Below are 23,930 nucleotides of genomic sequence, written 5' to 3' on the forward strand. Positions count from 1 at the left end.
TTGCTTTTCCCTCCTTGACTAATGTCCCCTTCCCCTTTAGAAATATTCTGGGACAAGGTCAACCTTGTAGTTGATGTACATAAAGCAGAGCCAATGGGGCATGGATTCTGCTTAGCATTTCTGAGCCCGCAACTGTTCTGCAGCTATTGACTTCCAGCCTGGTGGACCTGCTCTAGAGCAGAGCTAAGGCCTGAACACAAGACAAGGTCTTTCCTAACCAAGCTGTTTGCTGTGTCTCTGCTCTTCCTGTAGGTTGATGCAAAGAACCAGGGCAGAACTGCCCTGCAGATTGCCTCTTATCAGGGGCACCTGGATGTTGTGAAGATTTTGCTGCAGGCACATGCCACTGTCAACCTAAGGGATGAAGAGGGAGATACAGCACTGCATTATGCAGCTTTTGGGTAGGATATCTTTCTTCTTGCTATTTTGGATACAAGACCTAAAGGGCTCCAGAAGGACGTTTCTAGATTTAAATGGGCAGTCTGTATGAAGGGTGTGTGGCTGCTGGAGGCTTTTCTCTGATTTTTACCTCATGTTAGCAGTTGGCTTTTGAGCTTCAGTGCCACAGATGCATTTCTTTGTGCACTAATTAACCTCCACCGCTAGGTCAGTTTCCATGCTAGAAATGTTGAGGGCAATCAGAAAAAGTGATAAGGAGTTTTTTAGTTTTTTTTTTTTTTCAGGGGGATGGTGGGGTGGGAGGGTGGGTTGGCTGGGATTAGTTTGATTGGTTTCTGTAAGTGTGTAAGTTTTCCAGACCAAGATGAAAGCTTGAATTGTATTGTCATTTACCAGGGAAGAATACATCATTAAGAGCAGCAGATTCCTGTTGATTTCAAGCAGAAAGAGAACAGGTTCTAGAGTACAAATTAGGAAGGTGGTGTTGTGGTTTTGAGGTTTTTTGAAATACGAAGAGGAGGTGGGATGAAGTCAAGAGGATATAAAACCCAAGAAATGGTGTTGCCTTGCAAGGAGGAAGACTTTACTGTCTGCACAACATTGAATCTAACCTGTTTTACTCCTTGCTTTTAAATCAGAAACCAAGCTGAGGTTGCCCGTGTGCTTATTGGTAAAGGAGCCAGTGCAGACCTGTTAAACAATGCCAAGTGCACAGCGCTGTATATTGCTGTCAGTCAAGGATTCACAGAGGTGGTACGGACCCTCTGTGAGCTCAACTGTGATGTCAACCTCCCAGTAAGTTTTGGGTTTTGTGGGATTTCGGGGTGGGGGGGTGTGTTTGGGGTTTTTTTTCTTGTTATTTTTTCTGAGGTGGGGAGGTGCTTCTTTATGTTTTACACCATTTGTTGCTTCATAGAATTTGAAGGTCATTGTCTTAAAATGCACTACTGTGCATTGCACAGGGGAAGTATTCCTCTAACTTCAGTACTCTGAAATTCCAGGTTTGGGTCTGCCCCTTCTTCATTGTAAGTCTGCTCAGCTCAATCCAGTAGCACTCCCTGCTGTGCTGGACTTGGGCTTCCAGCGAGAGCTGACCTGCTGCTAAAGTGTATTGCTGAAACACTCCTGTTCCCAGCAATAAAGAGTGGTGACGTTTTTAAGACTGGTATTTAGGAACTCAAAGGGCAGTGGTGGTGAGTGGGACCCAGCTCATTTTTAGGGTGTGATTCTGTGATGGTGGGACTGAACTGTGCTGGGTCAGTCTCTCAAAGCTAGTTACCTATCTACTCAGCAGCTTGTTTTCGAGCCCTGGGGAAATGGTTTCGCAAAGACTATGAAACTGCTGTGGATGCCAGTGATGTTTGGATGTTTGGCCTGGAGTTGATGTGACCTGGTGACACTATATATCTTCTTGTCTTGAACTGTCCCTCAGGGTGAACCGTTTCATTTGACACTCTGAGGTAGGTGACCTGTATTCTGCTTTGGTATCCTCGTATAGGATTCCCAGGGAGACACCCCCCTGCATTATGCTATCACTGCAGATTACAAAGTCGTTATTGAGATTCTCACTGAAGTACCCAACATAGACTTCACCGTCCAGAATTGTCAAGGCTTCAACCTGCTACACTATTCTGCTCTAAAAGGCAACAAGCTGTAAGTGATGTTTTTTCATTTTTATTCTTTTTACAGATGTTAACTCTTGCTTGCTGTCTTAACAGTAAGGAGGCAGTGAATGTAGTTCTAGATAGCTGGGAAGGAAATGGTTGGTTATACGTTTCCTGGGTTTAGGTATGGCTAGGTATAGTGGCTGCCCTCCTTCACGCATTCACAGAAAACTGCTAGCTGCTTTCCCCATTCCGTCTTCCTCGTACCTCCCTAGGTTGACTAGGAAATCTGTCCACTTCTGGATAGTCTCCGTAGATGTTTGGGTTCACACATGGAAGGACAGGAGAAGGTCTGTACTAAAGGGTACTTCAAAAGACTGTGTCTAACTGAGAGCCTCTGGAATTCTTCCAAGGATAAATCTGCTCATTATTTTCATAGCAGTGTGACTTTACCCTACTTTATTAAATGTTAACTGAGGGCTTTTGTTTTATTCTTGTGATTCAGTCTGTGAGATAGAGTAGTGCTCTGCATCACAGTTGCCAGCTCATGGTGCTGCCTATTAAAACATGAACATGCATAACGACTGAGCAGAAGAGGCAGGCTTGTCTCTTCTGCATTGTTTTCTTTCCTGATAAAGTAACTCTTCCATCTCTGTTAACCCCTAACACTCTAGAGCCATAAAGAAGATTCTAGCAAGAGCTCGGCAGCTGGTTGACTCCAAAAAAGAAGATGGCTTCACTGCCCTGCACCTTGCTGCCCTCAATAATCACGAAGAAGTGGCAGAAATTCTCATCAAAGAGGTAAGAAACAAAACCAAACCACCACCAACAAAAACTCCTGCCTGTCCCACTCCCAAACACCCACATTTCCTAAGTACTAATGAGTTAGTGCTGGACTCACAAGAATGTCTCTGTCTCTTTGAAGAAGAGCTGGCATTGTTTGCCAGGCTTTGAAGAACAGGGGTTGGCATTCCTGGGGGTATTTTCCTTTTGCACTGGCAGTAGAGGAGAAGGGTATCTTGCAGGCTAGAGCAAAGTGGGTTGGAACTGGAGCTTGCTGGGAAATGTTCAGTGAAGTGATAGAGATGAAGGGAAAAGACTTCAGAATAGCTGTTAACCTGCTCATTAAGGAGTGTGTAGATCTGTATTCAAAACCTTCCCTACCTCGTAGGTGCAGGTCAGAGCTCAGTTTCCCTCCAAGTGAATGCTGAAGCTACCCAGCTACTGGTTGTTCTGTGGTGGGTTTCTCATTCTTAATTTTCATGAAAGAATATCTGAAGGCAAGTATTTGATTTGAATGCAGAACAAAATATTTTGACATGTTTACTCTGTGTTATTTATCTTTCTTCAGTCTTAAGTGCTAGACCTGCCCCCGGTGAGCTGCATTCTTTAGCAATGAAAATGCTAAACAGAGGGATGGCAATCTAGCTGGCATTTTGCTGTTGATTTTTGTGGAGTCAAAGCTAGCCTCTGTCTCTGCTTTCAGGTGATAGTGGCAATGAAGGTGGCAACTGCATGTCAGTACTCCTGGGTTTTGTTTCTTCTTTTTAGTGGTTTGTTGCCTGAGTTTCTCCATCTTTACAAAGGGGATCCAAACCACTACATCAAGGCTTTAATGGATTTAACAAATGAGTGCCGTAGAGGAGCAATGTCTGTGAGCACTCACTACTTAGTACTATGATTGCTTTATTTCTGGCATAATAACTGTGTTAGCATAGCCATATCTTTAAAGGCTCTCTGTCTCTAAACCTTGCTGCTGCCTTCCCCTGCAGGTTTGGCAGAGAGGCAGAATAATTCAGCTTTGAACAGGTTTTTCTCCTCTTTGCTTTGAAGAGGGGAAATCAAAGCACAACAGGCAGCAAGGAATCAATATTGCTTTAGAGGAGCTAGTCCATGACTCTTTTCTTGGAGTAGTTCCAGGATTTGTTTCTGTCAGGGAAGTGATGAGTTGTCATATCCAAGTCATCACCAGGGAAATGTTATCTCTGTGTTGGTTGGGTACTTGGCTTCTGATCCTCCCTTGCTTGATATTTGAGGTGTGTGGGCCATATAGCCAAGATACAGTGGGGTGGATCACGTAGCTCTTTTGGAGATCTCTATACTGCTCTCCTGACAAAGATGAGCCTCAACAAGCACCACAGCTGTAGCACTTTTCTTCAGCCAAACTCAGCAGCAACAACTCTCTTTGATACAATTCTTCTCTTCAAGGGTCGCTGTGATGTCAACCTCAAGAACAACCGTAACCAGACACCACTGCACCTGGCTGTCATCCAGGGACATGTAGGGATGGTGCAACTGCTGGTCAGTGAAGGCAGTGATGTCAATGCTGAAGATGAGGATGGGGACACAGCCATGCACATTGCCTTGGAACGGCAGCAGCTAATGTCTGTCATGATGGAGAAGCGTGAAGGGGAGATGGGGTTGTCCCTCCTTTCCAAGGTGAGCTGGGAGTAGGAGAAATTCCAGTGCCAAGGGCAGGAAAATGCTTGATGATGTTAGAATGACAGCAGATAGTGGGATCTAAGGGGGCAAAGGCAGTCAGGGAAATTGTTTTAAAGCCAGTCCAGATGGGGAGCGTGGAAAAAAACCTTCTTGTTTGTGGGAAAGCAAGAATAGATACTCTGAGGGTATGCTTGAATTTATAACATGAAACTTCACATAGTCAGACAACAATTCATACTGTCTCCCCTGATATTTTTATTAGCATTGTGTGCTTCTTTCTTGACATGGGAAAGGTCATGAATCCAGTTGCAGAGCCCAGAACCACAGCAATTCATTTCTGTCTGATGGCATGGAAAATACGAGGATAGCTAACCACAAACACCCCAGTTATCTGCAGATGTAGAGCAGAATGCAAGAGGTGAGACCTATCAAGCTGAAGGATAAAGGCTGTGTTTTTACAAAGCCTGAACTGGATTTCTCTGTTGCTCTGTATTCATGAATATATAAGGCCTTTCAGGAAAGGCCTTAGGTCTAGAAATCAGTGCGTGATATGCCATGGACTGGAAGCTTCGTCTGGCTTTTTGGCAAAGATATTAAATTAGCCCTTCAAAGTGTTCTGCCATCCATATAAATACCAACATATGCACGCACCAGATTTGCGGTGCAAACCAAGAGTGCAAGCATTGGTTATAGATGGAGCGAGAATGATTCCGTTGTAGGGATAATTTAGTACATTGGCAAATCTGGCATTGATTTTTTCATGGTAATAAATTGTAAATAAATTAAACCAACATTCTGAAGGGCTGCACGCTTTGTGCCAAACCCCCATTCGTCCTTTCTACCTGTGGTGCTTGAAAAAGCCTAGTGCATTGCTGCTCTTCCATTCTGCTTGTGACCAAGCTAGCAGTGTTGATAGTGTGAACGATGGTTCAAGTGCATGGCCAAAGATGCTCCAGCCTCAGGTCCTCAGGCTTGTTCAGCCACTGACATTCCACAGAGACACCCCACACCAGTTCAGCAATCGCTTCTTTCATCTGAATTTCTCTGCAAGCAAATTTGAGCAGAGGGGTCAGCAGTAAAGGGTGGAGTTTGTTATCTTGTGCTAGGGACAGCCGGTAGTTAGTCCTGGATGCAGAAAGCCTTAAAGCAACATGAGGGACCTGTGCATTTCATTCCCAATACTGTTTACAGTAACATTGTATGTAGATGCTGTGGACTCCTTTAGGTGTAATTTTACTTGCCCTCATCAACATGCCCTGGTCTTTTAAGTCAGTGGAAAATTTCTGTTGACTTCAAAATAGTTTGGATGATGTACACAAAAACTTGTTTTTTTTAAATAGCTGCCACTTAGGACTCCATGCATCAGCTGTTCATCGGTTGGTATGTACTGTGGTGTCTGCAGTGTACTTCCTTTTCAGTACCTGAAGAAGTGAATGCCTATTACTATGATGAATAACAGCATCAGTTAGGATCAGTCTTACACACTCTTGTTCCTGGAGTGCAAGATTTGAACCTGCTATTATACATGCTGAGGGATCTTTTTGTGTTTTCAAAAAAGAATGCTAAATTGCATTTTCAAATTGCAAGTACAAGGATTAAGACGTTGTTTAGAACTTGATGCAGATCAAAGCCGCATAACAGAAACTTCTTCTGTTAACAGTGTTTCTCAACATCTTTCAGCTGCAGGCTTCTGGCTTTCTTGGAAATGTAGAGCTGAATGTGGGAGCTGCAATTGCATGTTACTTAGCACAAGAAGGAGCAGATATTAATTACGCAAACCATCGGGGAAAGTCTCCTGTAGACCTCATTAGAGATGGAAGGATTGTCCAGATCATCAAAGACTTCTCTCAGAAATTCAGGTAAACCATGTCATCCAGAAACTAGCTGTAGTATACTTCCTTGCAAAATGGAGAGCGCTCCCACAGCACTGTGGTGTCACTGCATGCAGCTGTTGTTCTAGGAGGGATGAAGCATCTTTGAAACACTTTGGATGTCACTCTGAGCACCTCTTGTGGAGCTGGTTGCTCACCCTGTGTTTCTGGAGGGCTTCTTTAAGGGTGCATACTACTGTTTGAAAGAATTTGGAAAAGCAGATTACTACTGCTTGGTGCAAACTCAGCCTCTTGACTTACAGGGGGCCCTGAGCCAGTCTAAGAAGACAGGCCACTGAAGCCAAGAGCAACTTCTCTCTTTCAGAGTAATTCTGGGTTCTGTTTTACTTTCATTAGATTCTGCAGCTACAGATATTTAAAGTCTAAACAGAGAGGAAGTGCAACAAAAGACTGGGCACCAGAATCTGCAGAATTTGTTCCAGAGCTAGATAAATGCTTGTTTTTCAACTGGTAAGAGAAATAGCTGAGAAAATGCCAAAGGGAGAGTAGCAAGTCAAAGATGGCTTTATCTCAGGTTCTGAGAAACATTTGTTTGGGTTTTGACTTTGCAAACATGAAAGCAGAGTTCTGTTTGATCTGAGGGCACAGACCTACAGTCATGTTACTGCTGGAGGAGGAACCATGCAGCAGCCATTGTAACTGGCCATGTTTCTGGCCCATTGTAAATAACGGGTGAAATGTGTCCCTTTAAACATCTCGCATAGGAATTTTATTAGTGGAGTATATGTTGGATTAAGTTTTTTTGCTCAAAGAATGCCAGTTTGTTCAAACTGACAGTTCTCGTAACAGTGTTATACTGGTTTCAGCTTCTGTGTTCAGGTTTGACTGAAGGATTTGGGTGTGTGTCTGCAGAGTTAAGGCAGCCACTGCAGATTGAGTGCTGCATGCTAGATCATAGGCCTAAGTACGCCGTGGTTTATCCTGGCATCGCGCACTCAGGACAAGATAGTTAGCTATGCCTTCTTAAGCTGTTTGTCTAGTCTGACTGAAATTAATAGGTCTAGAAGAGGAAAAGTATCTGGGGTTTGTATGCATTTATAATGAAGCTACTGTCACTTTGTAGGAAGCTAGATAGCGATTTCCTCCCAGAAACTTACTGACTTTGTATCAAAAGACCAAAAAGCACCATTCGCAATACTCCTAGTGGTCCGGGGATTTCTTTGCAATACTGAAGACATTTGCTAGTAAATGAACATCCTTGTCCCTTCTGTTCAATCATTAATCATTCTTGCAGTTTAGGCAGTAGGTCTAGCTAGCCGATGACTGGCTGGTAGGAAAAATAATGGATGGATTGGTGGATGCTGAAGGCTTTGGATTTGTGGCTTATAATGTCAGGACAGAAGTCTGAATCCCAGCCTGTATTATGTAAGAGGCAAACGCTCAGACAACCACCTCAGGCACTTTTCAGGAACATGCAAATACGGAGGATCCTTAGGGGTGCGCTTTTTAAATAGCTTCTAAAAGCTGACTCCTCACAGCAAATGGTTGTACTGTCAATACTTTACTGTTGCCTTGCAAAAGAGCAGTTTCAGCTTTTGTAAGTATTAGTCATCCCTGCTCTTTCCCTTTCATTTTAGATAGATCCAGTCAGAATCGCAGCTACTGAGGCTGAGTTGGCCCTACTAGGGCAATGAAGGTTCACAAGTTTATGCTACCTGACCATCTGCTGCTCTGTCTCCAGGCAGAGTATTTGCCAGGGATCACTGCAATTTTGTTTGGTTGCTGAAGGAGGACCTGGAATATGTGGCTCAAATTTTATTACATGTTCGTGGTTGCAGGGAACAGCAGGTTTCTTCAGACAGCTCAGCCATCACCTGCAGCCTTCGCCGTGTGCACACCACCCCCAACACAATGACCAACCTTAGTGTCTCGAGCATGGCAGTCCCCACAGAGTGCCTAGTCTGCTCAGAGCTGGCCTTGCTCATCCATTTCTTCCCATGCCAGCACAGTATTGTGTGTGAAGGTAAGTCCATTCTGGTTTTTTTCTCTTTTTAAAAAAAATTTTCTTTCCTATTCCATCACATAGCTTCCCTAGCTGGACTCTCATAAATCAAGCTCTGTTTAGACACAAAGTTATTGTGCTGTTTGTGTCCTTAAACAACGCCAGCGTGATTTCAATGCCACCAGCTTAGATAAGATGTCCAAAGCTATCTATGAAAAGCACAGAGTGTTCTCACTACCTGCTGACTGGGACCCCAGGCAGCTTTGCTGTGCTTATAGATGCCCTGGATAATTCAGAAGGGAAGCCAGGTGTTTCAGTTCTAGCTGGCAGTGCTTTATCCATCAAAAACCATCCTGAGAAGGATTTCCCTCTTCTCTGGCCTTTGTTACTCGTTTGCATTTCAGTTGTTTTAATGGCAGCCTGCTTAAACATGTCAGCAAGTTTATTATGTTGCAAGGCACTCACAATCTGACCACAGGGAATTTGGTAGGGACTGTGTGCCAGAGCTGCATCCTTTTCCGTCAGAGCAAAGGGCTGTTCTGATCGACAGTTGTAGCAGTTCCAGTAGCATAGAGCATGGAGGACTTAAATGTGTTGTATTTGCTACTGGCATTGGAAAAACTAAATCAAGAGACTAGGACGTGGCTCAAAAAGAAGGCAGTGTACTCACTTCCATGCAGAAACAACCTCTTAATCATCCAGGGAGGTTTCAGGTTTTTTAAAGCTGATGTTCTTGAGTCTATTGTCTTCCTCTTGGTTCTGGCATCAGTGGGCTTAATTGTAATCTCTTCTTGTATTATTTATGGTAGAATGCTCCAGGAGAATGAAGAAGTGCATCAAATGTCAAGTGACAATAACCAAAAAACTGAAACAAGGTATGTTTGCTGTTCCTACTGTTAAATGCTGTGGGAAGGGTCTTGCACAGCATTAGTTTGAGCAGCATCAATGAGTATCAGTGAAATAAGCAAAAGGGAAGGAGTTGGTTGTTGTTTTGGTTTGGTTTTTTTGGGGGGTGTGTGCGCCTATTGTTTTAACCACCTGTAGAGTGGAAAAGGTAGATTCTCTCCGGCCTCATGGGCCAAACTCAAGCTGCATAAACAGGAGAGGACATTTGAGGAAGCTTGTCCTGTGCCTGGCTTATTTTGTGTGTTGAAAGCAAATATCACGTTCTCCATGTGTCAGTCTAACTGTTTTCACAAGTGGTGATTTAACAGTGAAAATTTGTGAGAAAGCAAAAATCACATTGTGTCAAGGCCTTGCTTCTCCCTTGGCTGAAATTACAGTGCTTATGCAGGGCTGGCATTAGCCAGCTCTCCAGGAATCATTGAGCTGGATTGTTTTGATAAAGCTCTTTAGCCCAGTTTTAAGCAGCTTGTCTTCTGTCCACATTACTCAGCATCCAGAATGAGCAGTGTTATGCATGTCAGCAAGCTAGAAGCAGGTTTGTGCTTGCCTTCGAGTTGGTGCAGGTTGCTCACTGAAGCTTTTTTTCCATAGCAGAGTTGATGTCTTTCTGGCTAAGATCACTCTTAGGGCAAGTGCACATGAAAATGAATTGCATGTCCTGCTGTTCATGGCTTAGTATTGTGGACTCCTTTGTTGGAGTCAGGCTGTCATCTTGTGATCTGATGCCTGGACAAAAGCGTAGGGGAACCAAGAATCTGTCACATGACATTGGACATACACAGCTGGCAAAGTCAGAAATCCTCTCTGGAATGCCATAATGCAAAAAATAGCAAGTTTACCTGACAGTAGGCAGGAGCATTTGTCTTTGCTACAGACTGGCAAGAAAATAATGATGAGAGTTCCAAATGAGATATTTGCATGCAGATTTCCGATGGAGGAGGAACATCAAGGTCTCTGAAAATATCAGCAGGACTTCCCTATCAGTGATGTCTTCAGCATTTGCCTTTAGCAAGCTGCCCATCCCCAAACTTGCTTCACCCTTATGGATTTGAAATCACTTCTTGCACCACTGAAGTGCAACTAATTCCAGAATGTTGAGGAAAGGGACATCTGTATTGAAGTGTAAAGCTACCTAATCAAAGATTGAGGAGCAGAAGATGAGCAGTGGGCTGTATTAAGCTGAAACCAGGAGGAGTCCATTTACCTAAGCTGGCAGTTGTCCAGGATTTGGGGTTCGCTCATTTCATAGAGTTGACCAAATGACTGTTTGTGTAGCTTCATGTATGCAAAAGTCAACCTAAGTGATCAGATGGTTTCTTCTCGTTTCACCATGTGTGTCCTGAAAGACTTAACCCGAAATTTGAATCCCAAATATGAACGGGAGGTTGAGTGAACATAGTACTCATAGCACTGTAAGGATTCCCAGACTAGTATGGCAGAGTAGCACAACCAGCTTTGAATGTTTTTACTTGAAGGTAGCAGCAGCATATTCCAGAACACCAAGGCAGGACATTTCAGATAACATTTTGTTTCCTTTAAAAAAAACCAACCAAACTCGAACAAAAACACACACAAAGCAGCTGAGCAACTAAACAGAGGAAAGCAACACTGTTCATCTGTAAAAAGCACCATCTCAGGCATTTTATTTGAGGAATCCCTGGATAAGACTCAGTGAAGAGACTTAAGTCTGAACTAATTGCTACTCTGGAGGGGCACAGTCTAATTAAAGAGACACTGCATGAGGCAGAGCACACTAGTGACTAACTCTCTTCCTGCTCTCCACCCCTGCAGACAGCACCGAGGTGGAGTGCAGCCCAAGCTCTGAATCCACAGATCAGAGGAAGCTCATGGAGGAGCTGCAGAACCGCTACCGGCAGATGGAAGAGCGCATCACCTGCCCTATTTGCATCGATGACCAAATCAAACTGGTCTTCCAGTGTGGACATGGCTCTTGCCCAGACTGCAGCACAGCCCTTACTGTCTGCCCCATCTGCCGGCAGGCTATCCGGGAGAGGATTCAGATCTTTGTCTAAGGATATGCTTGCTTCCCTTCCCATTCTCACCTCCCTCCTTTACTTCCTTTTTGTTTGCATTTTAGATGAGAAGTGCTAGTCAGGCTAATGTGTTTGGCTACCTGCAAAGCCATCCTGAAAGAGGGTACTTGGGCTACTGCTGTGACTCGGGTGGAGGTGGAGGTGGAGGGAGTCCCCTCTGCTTATAATATCATAAGGCCAAGGAGCGGTGCTTGAGGGCAGGCAGCCCCCTCACCCCGTGCTGCTGATCCATCAGAAAGACCTGAAGTAAAGAACACTGACCTGTCTACTGAAGGCATAAGAGACTTTCAGACCGGAGGCGAATAGACTTCCATATGCAGATGTTTTCAATGGCATCCAACTCCAGTGACTGCATCATGTCTGGTGCCCTACCGTGTCAGATTTGCAGCCTTGCATTGCTCTGAAAGGAGATGTTGTAAGAGGATATACCTTGCACCTTGGCAGGAAATGGCAAAGCGTACGCTTGCACTTCATGTGAGGAGATATTGGAGAAGATCAGTCGTGGCACCAGTTCTCTCAGATGCCGGTCAGTGGTAGGGAGGTAATGTCCTAAGACAGCATGCTCTCTGAACTAGTGCTTGTGGGCTCAACAAGAACTTGGACTGACAGAAGCAAATCTGGATGTAATGAGATCCTAAAGACAGAGTGTGTGCCTTAGAGATAATGTAGTGAACACTGATTGGAGAAAATACGCTGTTACAACAAATATTTCTAACCTCTAAGTGACATTCTTCTTCCATTTTTTTTTTTTTTTTTGGCACAGCTGTGTGTTCAGAGACTCCTTAGCTTTCTATCCATAATGCCAAAGGCAGGTGTTAAATACTCCAATCAAAGTGTAAAGAAAATAAATAGTAATAACTAAGACGTGAGAAAAAGGGATTTCATTTTTGTTTCTTTGTTTTGCAGCAAAACTTAATAAAATAAAATATATATTTTCCTGAGCATTAAAATGAATGTACAATCAGTAGCTGAACTATGGATCCAGCTGTATTGTGTTGTACAACTGTCTGACTGAAGAAATATTATCCACTGAGTCCATCCTGTAAAGTAACTGTTGGTGGAAGTGGCAACCTGTAGGGCTAGTGTGCCATGCGTGTGTGTATGTATACATACATGTTTGCATGTCTGGTGTATATCTTTAGTGACACAATTATACAGAAGCATACTGTTTGTTACATACGGCAAGCAAGATTTAAACCAGAAATATTGTATTCCTCTACTATTTTTGTTCATTAGCAAAGAGGTGGCAAATCCTTTAAAAAAAACTTAACTTCCTAGAATATATGGTAGTTACAGGAATATTCATTACTTCTTCATAATCCTTTGGTGGTGTGAGAAGGTCTTATGTCACAACTTCTGATTCCTATAGATAATTTTTGACAAAATATTCACTTGAGGCTGTTATAGTTTCGGTGGATTTTTTTGAGCTATGAAAATGGATCAGATTTAACCCCTAAATTATTTGGCTGGGTTAGATTTAACACCCAGATAACCTAAAGCTGAATTTCAGAATCAGCTTTGGTAAAAATCATAGGTGCAGATACTCATTTACGAACTTCAAAGAAGTTCATGTTAGTGAAAGTCCTTTGGAATAAACCAGACATTTCCCCAAAATGTTTGCTGTACTGCGGTAGGGCAGCAATAGAAAAGTACTGTGCAAAGGCTATTTTCGAAAAGTACAAGGCTGAGCCATCTTTGTAATGTAAGAGCTGCTTTAACTGCTATTTGGTATAAGTCAATAATTTTCCAGACTATATATTACCCCAGCCCCATGCTAAGCATTTTTTTTAAATACAGTTCTTTCACAAGCCTCTACATCAAATCCAAAAGCAGTTTACTAAAGGTAAAACCGATCAATACTTCATCATGTGTGTTAAATGTGTATGCGTGCTGGCACTTAGGGAAGGGGGGACAGAGGTGGCAAACTGTTCAGTATCTGTTGCATTATTCTCATCCCTTATGCCTAGGGTGTCAGTTTATTCAGGGGAAAAAACAACAGGGAGCATCTGCTTGATTTTTTTTAATAATTTCTTTGGATACTAAATGAAGAGAGGCTTCCAAGTGATTATTCTCCCTAAAGGAAAAAAAACTGTAGGAAGACTGCGGCTTTCGACTTCCAAGCTGTGCAGCTGTTGCAGAAAATGGAGAATTTTTAATTTTTTTTTTTCCGCCCCTGGCTAATGAAGAGAGATTTTGTAGGGAAAGAAGAGCTCCCCTCAATTTTATGTTTTAATTTTTTAAAATGCAAATTCCATTTCAAGATCTCCTGATCTTGTTTTCATATCTGAAATTAATTGTGTGGCCAAATTATTTTGCACAGCACAATATACCTGCTTAAGAACTACAGAAACGGTTTGTAAACATAGCCTTCAGGTTGGGACTATATTCCTTCATTTCCCTGTTCGTGCTGTGATTGCTTTTGAGGAGCAAGAGCTGAGCTGTTAAGCACCATTTTGACCCTTTCATTTTCCTAGTAAGAAGAAGGGAATTGCTGCACCACAACAGAGGAGAAACAAGATGGTCAGTGGAGCCACAGGAGCAAAGGATAACAGAAGGCAAGCAGATGCCCGTATGTACCAGGTATGTTTTTGGCAAGCTTTGCCCCCCAGGACAGACTCGGATCCATGGGATTCCAAGGCTTTGGAGAAGTGAAGAAGGTTCTGCTGTCTTATCATTCCTGACAAGCCTGATTTACGTGGACGGCCAGGATCAAGAGTGTGACTTGTGACCCATTCAGTGCCACGCTGGGTGAAACGGTTAGCTTGGTGTACTTGCTAGTTCATCCAGTTCATGTGCAATCTGGCCTGTACTCTCAGCCGGCAAGAGAGTTTCTGTGCTCCAGTCCAGGTTTGGATCTGAAGTATGAGAAGAAAAGGTATTTGTAGTGAGCAGGAAAAGAGCCAAGAGCCTGGGCTGAGATTAGGAGCTGCATTAAATTTAGCTAGAGATTATGAGAGAGGAAAGGAGGGGCAAGGTGGGGGAAGATCTTCCTCCCCTTTCTCCTTTTGCTACTAGCTGTTATTCTTGCTGGTTCTAGGAACAGCAGGGGGATGAAGAGAGGCAAGGAGATGTCGGAGCAGTAGGCAAATGCTCCTTTAAAGACAAAAGACAAATGTTGTTATTAGTTAATCGGTGTGGATAGTGAGTAACTTTCCGCTTGATGTTTGTTACCAGTTATTCTCCCACAAATGAGACTGACAGGTCTTCCGCAAATGATCTGGGGAGCTCGTTGTTTGCAGTGGGGCTTCTTGCCATCTCCTGAAGTGCAGTGCTCTGCCTTGCAGCGATGCACAGCAATGGTTTTGAAAGGGAAAGATATTGCTGAGTCTTTCTGGTGTAAAACTTTAAATGTAAGAAGGCAGCTCATGTCCTACTCGGAACCAGGGTTTCTAAAGCACCTCCTTTGGAAGTGTGGCCAAACCCCTGCATTTTACAGACGGCCTGAGACTGAGGGAGTAGAGAGAGGGAGATTGCATGTCAAAAGGCAGAGTCAGAAAAGAACCCATCTCTCCTTTGATTATGTTCCCACTAGTCCGTGCTGCTCCCAGGATTTCAGGAGGATTGGTCCATCCACAAATGGATTCCAGATTATTAATGTAGCCCACAAAGAGCAATGGCAGAAATATCCCCACCCAGGGAAGCAATTCTTACTCTGTTATGGACACATATTATCTGTGTATTGAGAAGAATTTCTCCCTCATTTTATTCCTGGAATTCTGCTCGCTACATGGCCATGACTGGACCGCTGAGCTTCTGACTAGAGTCAAGACCATGTCTCTCTGGTAACACAAGGTCAAGCCGGTATAGGCACTTCTGTGAGCTGTAGCTCCAAATTGACAGTTAAGCAAAATATTCCGTTTCCTTTGCCAGCTGGAGCAAGCCCTTTTTTTCAGCTCATTTGCTATTCAGCAGACCATGGATTTTTTCTAGGAACACCAGCAGATGCTGATCACGAGGGGCTGCATGGTAGAAAGTGGGAGAATGCTTGGGGTCTAAAGAACATTCTTACTCTCCCACTCCCTGGGGAATGTTGCTCCCTGCTACAGCGGATACAACCCTTTTCAGTCCATGACCTGCTGAAAAAGTACAAGTTTTAACTGCCGTTCCCACAGGAACCATGCAAGAATGTCGGGTAGTTTTGTTTTCCCCCCAAGTTGTGAGATGAAGGGATAAATATGTAAGTGCTTTTTAAAATAAGAACTATATGAGGATTTGCTAATTCTTTTCACATGGGCCACCAAGGAGCCAGTATGTGGTAAATCACATTCAGCTGTGTGCACTCTCCCTCTTCTGCCTGTGGCCTGGACTTGGACTGGTGCCCTTAGAGATGAAATGCTGATGCTCATGCCTTGGGCCATCAGACACGATCAGATGTTAGGTCCTTCTTTCCCTGTCTTCCCCACCTCCATGTAGAACTCCCAGTTCATGACAGGGGAAGCTAATGGGAGCACTTTGTTCCAGTGCTGAATAACGTGCACTTAATCCACGAATAAATACGAGGTTTCATGAGAGCTGAGATTAGTTTTGCGTAGTCAGACAGCTGCAGTTCCAGCACTAATAGTTGTTCTCTGTGTAGCGCCTTTTAGCATGACTGTAGGTGGTGGTGTAATATATTGTTCTTGTGTCATCTTGGGGACTTGAATGAAGTAGTGCCAGCGTGCTTCCTGGCCTTGCTGCATCAGGGCTAACCTTCATCTTAAGTGTGGTAAATGTAGCAGAGAGAACCACATAGAAACGGTGCTGAAAGTAACATTTAACGTTAACAATGCTGAATAAAGGGGAGGAGAGAAATGCTAAGAATAATTCCTGGAAGTGAGAAAGTATTTATTTTTTAGCTAAAACTTGCCTTTGGGAATGTAGACATATGCTGTGCATTGTACAGCAGCCCCACTTTAAACATTGCAGCAATTAAGATTGAAAAGAGCAAAGCAAGACTGAGGTGATTTAACAAGGAAAAATTAGTGTGTCGTGCAAATGATCCAATCCTTTACATTATCCATAGTCTCTAGTCGACCACTGTAGGTTTTATGCAACATTCATTCCCTTCTGACAGCTGTTTAGAGCCTGCTGTTTTCATGTGACATTTATTGCATGCAGAGGTCTCAGGATACGCATCCCTGACTGCTTAAAAAATCACAGCTCCCTACAAATTATATCCAGATCCTGGTCACTGCTGCTAAAAGCATGAAGACAAAGCAAAATCAGTTCTGTCCCCTGCCTTCCTTTCCTATTCCCCATTATACCATATGGATTCCCTCAAAGTGTAATGTGTTCCATTGCTTTTAGACACTGTGCAGAAACCAAAGCCAGGAATGTTTTTCTGTCCAAATATAGTCAGATGACAGTTCTCGCCTGTAGTCCAAACCAAATATCCGCACTTGAGAACCTGAGACCTCTAAAATTCAGCAGAACTGTGAAGTCATAGCAGCAGCGCTCTGCACTTCTATAAAAGCAGTCCTTTCAGGGGTTCAGGCTGCCTGATAAAGCATGGAGAATATTTTCAGCTATTGGAAAAAACAGAGGTAAAACTTTAGAGGTCTGACTAACTTCTTGCCCTTGGCACAGAGCAACACTGGCTCCCAGGAGGGAGTCTGGGGAGTTGTCAGAATTTAAGCCTCTTTCAGATGCTTCAGATAAGTACTGTAGATTTGAGGACACTGATGGCTGCATCTGAGAGTCCTTTAAGCACAAGTATCTCTTGGGAAAGCCATGATATTCTTAGCCCAGGGCAGGGAACAGGGATGAAATGTCAACAGATGTGCACTCTGGTCCTAGTAATTTTTAAAATAGCTATAGAAGAGAGCTGTGCTTGAAAGTTCACCACCACAGTATTAACGAACTAAGTATAAACCTGAAATTTTGCTTTTTACCAGTGACACTGAGGATTCCGGCCAGAGCTTGAGCACCAAAGAATCCAGATGCACAGTGACTTTATCAGAAGCGTTGTTAGTGTGCACAGCATTAAGTTCATGTGTCTCCCTTAGCTCCACAAGTTGCATCTGTAAGTTCTGAATACCTCAGCATAAGAGCTTTCCTCATCTGACTCTCATTGCCATAATAACTGAGATTTGTCTTGGCCTTGCTGCTGAGCTGGTTTCTGAGCAAATAGTTGGCTTAAATTTTAAAAGTTTTGAAAGCATTCTGCAGCCAAGTGGTTTGGTAAAGTTGGATGCACAGGCACTGAATTTCCATGTGGATGCGCACAGTGTGTTCCCGACATACGGGGGTAAAGTGAACTACGTGCTTTCCAAGAAACCCTGCTGTCTCTCTTCTGATCCATCGAGGTAGAACCTGCTTGCTACCTTGACAGGGAAGCAGGGTCCTAAATGTCACAGAGGTCATGAATCAAGTCTGCAGCTAAAGTTTCCCATTCACCCACCACATGTGGTGCAAGAAGATGAATGACTAAATGTACCATACAGTCTCTTTCCCCATTCAGAGTATTTCAGTAACTCATGGAAAAGGGCTTGGCTGTGCTAACCTTTAGTAGCTTCATGAATACGTTTTTGGAAGCAATGAGGTCCTCAAGAATGTGCTTTTACTAAAGCTCTAGATACTAACTTGGGGGGGAGGGTCTGAGCCGAGATGTATTTTACAAAAATATTTACTTTCTTTACATTGGGACAAAGGAAATTCTTCGTTCCCTCAGGCTATGTGGTTGTGTGAGTTCTCAATCTGTGCTTTAAAACTCAGGTTCATGTAGTCATCTTGAGAAACGGTAAGGCTCTAACTGCGTGCTTGGAAGATTTCAGGTTCTTGCTCTGCAAGATTCCATGCTTGGCCGCAGGCAAGTCTTCCCTGCAGCGAAGCAGGGTCTTAACCTGTAAGGTGCGGATAATAGTACTATCTTCCTACCTTCAAACTAATGTGAGATTCAATGCTCTGAGAGACTGTGAGATGCTCAGATACGCAGGCAAGTGGAGAAAGGCATACGTAACGGTGCATAAGTTAAAATCTTTTTCAAACACTGCTGACTCTTTCTAGCCGTATGAAAGGTGGATGCACTTAATTCTGGTACGCAGTTCCATGACTGAAACTCGGTGTTTTTCCAGAATAGCTCTTGGCTCAAGTTTTTGAGCCTCATTCCAAGGCAGGTTTTTCCTTCAAGACTCCCTTCTCAGTCTTTCTGCAGATGTGTTCTTGTCTACAGACTCTGACAGAAACTTGTTCAGGGGACTTGAGGCACTGGTACGTTTAGGAGTGTGTTGTTACCAATTTCTCACTTCATACTGTGGTCTACAGCTTAAACCACAAATGGAGGTGCATTTGCACCACTCTTTGGAGCTCCAAACAAAGCACTTTGAATTTCAGAGTGCTCACACACAGGCATGTTTCGTTCTGCCAACTGTGCTACTGAGGAAGAGGTGTAACTATCCCTAGAAAGTTGCAGCTAACAGCTGAGATGAGCCAATATCTCGTACTGCTGACTCTGCTTTGCCCCACAGGAGTTCAAGCCCTGTACCCTCGCTTCCATTCTTTCTCTTCCTCCTAATTCCAGCTTTCCTTTGTAATTCTATCCATAACTTCCTTCCATGTTACTCCTTATTCTGTCCTTCTCCTGGTATCTGAACAACTGTTGCGCTTTGTCCACTCTCTGCAGAAAGCATGTTTTTTCTTCGAGGGGGAGCGTGATGAAAATTGCAAAAGAAAATTGTCACTAAATTGCACACGGAGGTGTCGATCATATTTATTCTGAGTTGTTTAAAAGCTTTATTTATTTATTTTAAAAAATACATTAAACTCATAAAATGTCACAAGCTTGATTATGAACTAGGGGAAAAAAATAAAATTGAAACTTTTTTCATTATTAAAGGTGCAAAAACTTTCTGAAACCTTTCAAATGCTTTGGATATCCCCGAGGAATGTTTTATAGTGGCTGGCAACAGAACTACCCCCTCCCTGCCATTTGTGTGTGAAACTAGGAGATTGCAGAGTTCCTTTTCCTCTGTCTGGTCAGAGCTGTTTAGCTAAGGACATCCCACCTCAGGAGCATTGAGGTGGGACAAAAAAGTGCAGCTATTTGTGAAAACCTGAGAATTTCTGAGTAAGCTTTTGAAAAAGCCCTGAATTTACTTCATGTCTGCAGCCTGGAGATGCCTTAAAGAATCTAACAGCTTAAGACAAACTGACCACTTCTCCAAGTCAGTCTTCCTGACGTGCTCAAGCTGAGGTACCCAAAATCAGTATGATTCTGAAAATACTTGTCTTTCTCAGCGTGATAACCCCTTACTGGGTAGCTCCCAAGTACACAAGAAATTTGCAGGTCACTTGCCAAGTCTCATGGAAGAGGGAATTGATGTTTACTTTTATCGAAGTTTGTAAACTCCCTGGCCAGAATTTCCTAAGCAGAGAAGCCCTGCCTGCTGTCTCACAGCATCTCATTTTTCATTCTGCTCCTGAAGACAGTCCCTGACAAATGACAGCTCTTCTAGTGTTAAGCATCCCTAATGAAACATTCCAAGGGCATGATGCTGGCTTCTGGATTCCCTTTTTCTGCCCCCTCCCCCATTTTTTTCATTACATAAAGCTGACAACTGCAGATTTGTCCTGTTGATTATACAGTCAGTTAAAGAAAAGAGTTCATGTCCATCCCAGCTTGTTTCACTTTCCTGCTTTTCCTCTGCCAGCCCAACTTTCAGCTGCGGTAATATGATACCACTTGGCAGAGGCTAAGAGAATCTTTGGCACATTGGAAAGAGACTTAATGTAAAGTCTACATTTTTTTATTTTTTTAGGGCTTTTTGAAACTCTAGTGATTCTGCACAACTTCAGCAGTAACTGCAGGGCTACTCACAAATGCTTCAAATGCAACTGTGAGCAAAAGGATTACCAATACATTCTGCGAAGAGAATGTCTTAGTATCTGTCGCGTTTCCCTCTAAAAAGTATTAAAGAACGACATGGATCAAGTAGAACAACTTTCTGCAAACAGAAGGAAGAGCTTCCTTTCGGTTGACAAGAAAAAGAGCTGTGGCTGTAGAACCATTGTGGGATTTTTATGCATATTCCCTGTGGTGGCTTTGCTGGCTGTTGTGGGAGATCCAGCTGGAGCTGCAGTTGAGAAAAGTCAGGTAGGGGAAAGGATCTAATTCTCAAATGCTTGAAAGGGGAGTGGGGACATCAAGTATATGTGCATGTGTATTCTTTTTAGAAGATGGATAAATTCAGGAAGCAATCTAAACAATATGTAAATAACGGTTAAGGCAATGGGATTAGTTTATGGCTGTTTGAGTCCCTTTTTGCAAAGGATACTAAAAGGTAATTATGCATCCAGCTAGAATCAGATTATTAGAGTTGTACATGCAGCTTGCAGCCAAAGCGTGAGTGCACAATTTGGGTTGTTTTTCCTCAGAACTTTGGCTATTCTTCTAAGTAACTCTGCTTTCCCAGCCTAGTATGATGTGGCATGCATATATTCTGATTTCCATAGCAGCTGAGCTTTCCTAGGAACCTCAGAGGCAGGGCTCGTGGTCTGCAAGATCTAACCTGGGAGTTAACGCTGGACCTGCAGAAACTATTAACTGATATGAATTCTCTTTCAAGGTCCATCCATTAGCAAGATATACTGGGACAGAGTGGGTGGGGGAACTGTAGCAAGGCTCTGGGACTCTCAGAAGCTGACCTTAGTTTTTGCTTTTAGCTTAATTTTTGCTTTTAATTTTATGAGAAAACCGTCTCCTCTAAGCGCTCGCACCCCCTCCTGCCGTTTGTGTTTATGAAGATCCAGGCAATGGCACCCCTTTTTTGCATTACAGGCTCAGGGATCTTACTGATGGATATGAAGCAAGAGAGTTATGTTCCTTTTTAGTTCATGAAAGGGGAACTGCATGAGGAGGACAGAGAGAGAGGGGAGTGAATTACACTCATTGCAGCTCAGTGAAGTAAATTAATTGGTGGTCTGACTGCACCGGGCAAATAATGTAGAGCAGGGATGTTGACCAGTGTCTATGTATGCTGGTGTCTATTGCAGTTGTTGAGAGAAGGTTGAAGCACCTATCATTCTAGTACCTCCCAAGCTTTTTGAATGTTTGAGACCTTCACCCATAGTCGAATGGGTTTCCTCCTGGGAGCAGCCGACCTCTTCTCCAGTTCTGAGTATTCCCATAGTCTTGGTTCTTTGGCATCCTGACAGATCCTTTGATCCAAATGATGCTGTGAAATTTTTAACTAGGTCATTCTGTTTCTGTCAGAATTGTACATCTGAGCTGCACCATATGTGTGGTACCCCACCCTTCCCAATTCATTTTGCAACACATTCTTAATTAAAAGCATCCTGTTGCACCAGTGGTAGGTAGAACAAAGACTAGAGTAGAACAGAGACTGAGCAGAATGTTTGAGCAAGAGAACTGAATCCTCTGCAGCTTTCTTGATCTAGTGACTGGGTCAGATACCGGTTTCAGTGATTGGTGTTTGGCCCGAGTCACCCTTGCTTTGTTTTGTATTTTGAGGGTAAGCTCACTAAGGACACAGATTTTTATTCCCCCCCGGCTTGCTTGTTCAGCACTCATGGCCTTAGTGTTTTAAGCTCAATGGCCATAGAAAAGACAATAATTTTTCTTCCTCGGGGCTGCGGGAGTTTTCCATGTAGAAGGAAAAGCCAGCAGGCTGTTTCTGAGTATCTGATTTTCCTCTGCTGATACCCAGGGGGCTTTAAGAAAAGCCTCGGGATTTCATCCGATGTTGGTGGAATTCAATAGCCCCGTGGCAGAGGAGGAAGAATGGGCAGTGTCCATTACTCAGCCTGTGCCACTTACAGCTCAGTGTGTTGTCATAAACTGGAGACGGCACCAGTTGGGCTGTGAATTATAGAGGCTAGAAAGCAAATGCACTGAGTATTCTGCTGGCTTTGCTAAGGAGCAGTAGCATCTATCACAAGGATAGACAGCTACTGAAGAGCGTTAATACCTTGCCTCATCCCATCATAAATTATCAGGTCTCCTGAGTCAGAGCCTGTAGACTGACTGAGAATTCACAGTACTAGCAATCCTGGGCTACTTCTGACTGATGCCAGAATGAATGTGCGGTCAGCCCCAATACTGGCTTCTATTGGCATTGTATTGTATTGCTTGTATTGTATAGGGATTGTAGAGAAAACAATAAAGGCAGAAAGGATTTGCCTACTTCTGCCTTACTTGAAAGAACTGCCAAAAAAGGGGAAATATCTTATCCTGTAATTATGAGCTAATCTTCTTCAGGCTTCTCTTACAGCTCCAACAGATCATTGATACACAGGCTAGTCGATCCTCCACCTGTCTGTGCTGCTCAGAAGGATGCAAGATTTTCCATTTCTATCAAGGAAAAATGGCATTCTCAGAGTAGAATCGGAGGTAGAAGCCACTGGAGGTGAATGGAGAGGGATAACAGCCAGTGTACTCACATCACACATGCCTTGGTGAAGAAGGGGCTAGGCCTTGGGCTGAGCAAACCAAAAAATATGGGTTCCTCAGCCAGATCCCTTAATACAGCAAAGAAAGTGACAATGGTTAAATGGGAAAAGTGATCCCATTTCTTTCAAGATCAGACTGGCATCTGAAGACTCTTAGAAATGCGATCAAACACCCTGCCAGAAGCTTGCAGCTTAGAAGGCAAGGTATTAGTTAACATCTCTCTGTCTCATAGGTGATGTTCTATGGCCCTTGCATTCCTTACATTCAAGGACTCTGCTGATTTCAAATTGTGAGTCAAACTTCCAAACTGGAAGAAAGACTGAAAGACTGTCCTTCTAGGAAAGAAGGATACTGAGATTAGAACAAGATAGAAGGTAGTATGGCTCACAGACATGAGCAGAAGAGATGGGTTTCCTGTTAGGATAGAGTCCCTCAGCCTTTCACCAGTAATGGCTAGCTGTAGTCATGGAGAGATGCTCGTGATTTGGGCAGTATCTGGCAGCTGTTGCTTCGAGCTTTGTGTCTTTTTTTGCCATTTTGCTTGCTGTGAGACCAGGGGTTATGCTATTTTGACTCTAGAAGCCTCAGCTCTTCCATGAGTAAAATGAAGACAGCTCTTGCTTTCTGTAGAATGTGCTGTGAGGCTGAGCAAACTCCTACTGGTGCAGCTTTTTTAACATTGCCACTGTACATATCGCTTAGTGTCTTGGTGTCTCTGGACCAAAGATGATCCAGAGACAGGGGTCAGAGTCCTGAAGAGGGGAGGCAGAGAGGGTAGACTTCCAGAGAACCGTGTTGGGTCCCATTCTTTTACCTCTACTACTCAGGACTAAAAGGCTTTTAGAGTTTGAGTCAGACCTGTCACCAAATTTGATGTCTTTTACTGTGTGATGGCTTGAAATGTGCTCCTGGGTTTCCAGGGCTCCTGTTTACTTTGAAGGCATTTCAGATCCACAATGCAGCTTTATCAAGAGCTCTCTGCACAAAGGGTTGTCTGTCTCACTTGTCCAGTATTTAATTTCTTCTGTGGTGAGGCTGGAGAGCAATAGCGGAGTGAAAAGGAAATGAAGACTTTCCAGGAAGAGCTGCAGGCTCGCTGTGGCCAGCAGCCTACTGAGGCCTCATTTCTGCTCCATCTGTGCTGCACTCCAAGAGGAGAGTGGAGTGGCTGCAGTGCCCTGTTCTGGAATTATGCAGCAGCTCAAGGGAGCCTACAGCACTGATCCTCTGTGATCCCTTGTTGAGGAGTGCTGTTCCCTTCCTTTCCTTGCATGTCTGATACAAGACACATCCCAAGAACTCCTC

At 43.5% G+C, this 23,930-nt stretch overlaps 1 protein-coding gene across 1 annotated transcript in view; it reads left to right on the forward strand.

Annotated features, from left to right (window-relative positions):
* Positions 1 to 23,930, forward strand: part of LOC309412511 (E3 ubiquitin-protein ligase MIB2-like) — a gene marked incomplete at both ends in the record, with an annotated part of 56,253 nt that overhangs the window by 23,101 nt on the left and 9,222 nt on the right. The window contains 10 exon segments of the mRNA XM_082009425.1: positions 253 to 401; positions 1,038 to 1,194; positions 1,898 to 2,052; positions 2,678 to 2,804; positions 4,212 to 4,442; positions 6,126 to 6,304; positions 8,116 to 8,300; positions 9,089 to 9,154; positions 19,975 to 20,117; positions 20,121 to 20,309. Coding sequence (XP_081865551.1) covers positions 253 to 401; positions 1,038 to 1,194; positions 1,898 to 2,052; positions 2,678 to 2,804; positions 4,212 to 4,442; positions 6,126 to 6,304; positions 8,116 to 8,300; positions 9,089 to 9,154; positions 19,975 to 20,117; positions 20,121 to 20,309 — 1,581 coding nt within the window.

The sequence above is a fragment of the Phaethon aethereus genome (assembly GCF_964289735.1).
Source record: "Phaethon aethereus genome assembly, chromosome: 21".
Lineage (NCBI taxonomy): Eukaryota > Metazoa > Chordata > Aves > Phaethontiformes > Phaethontidae > Phaethon > Phaethon aethereus.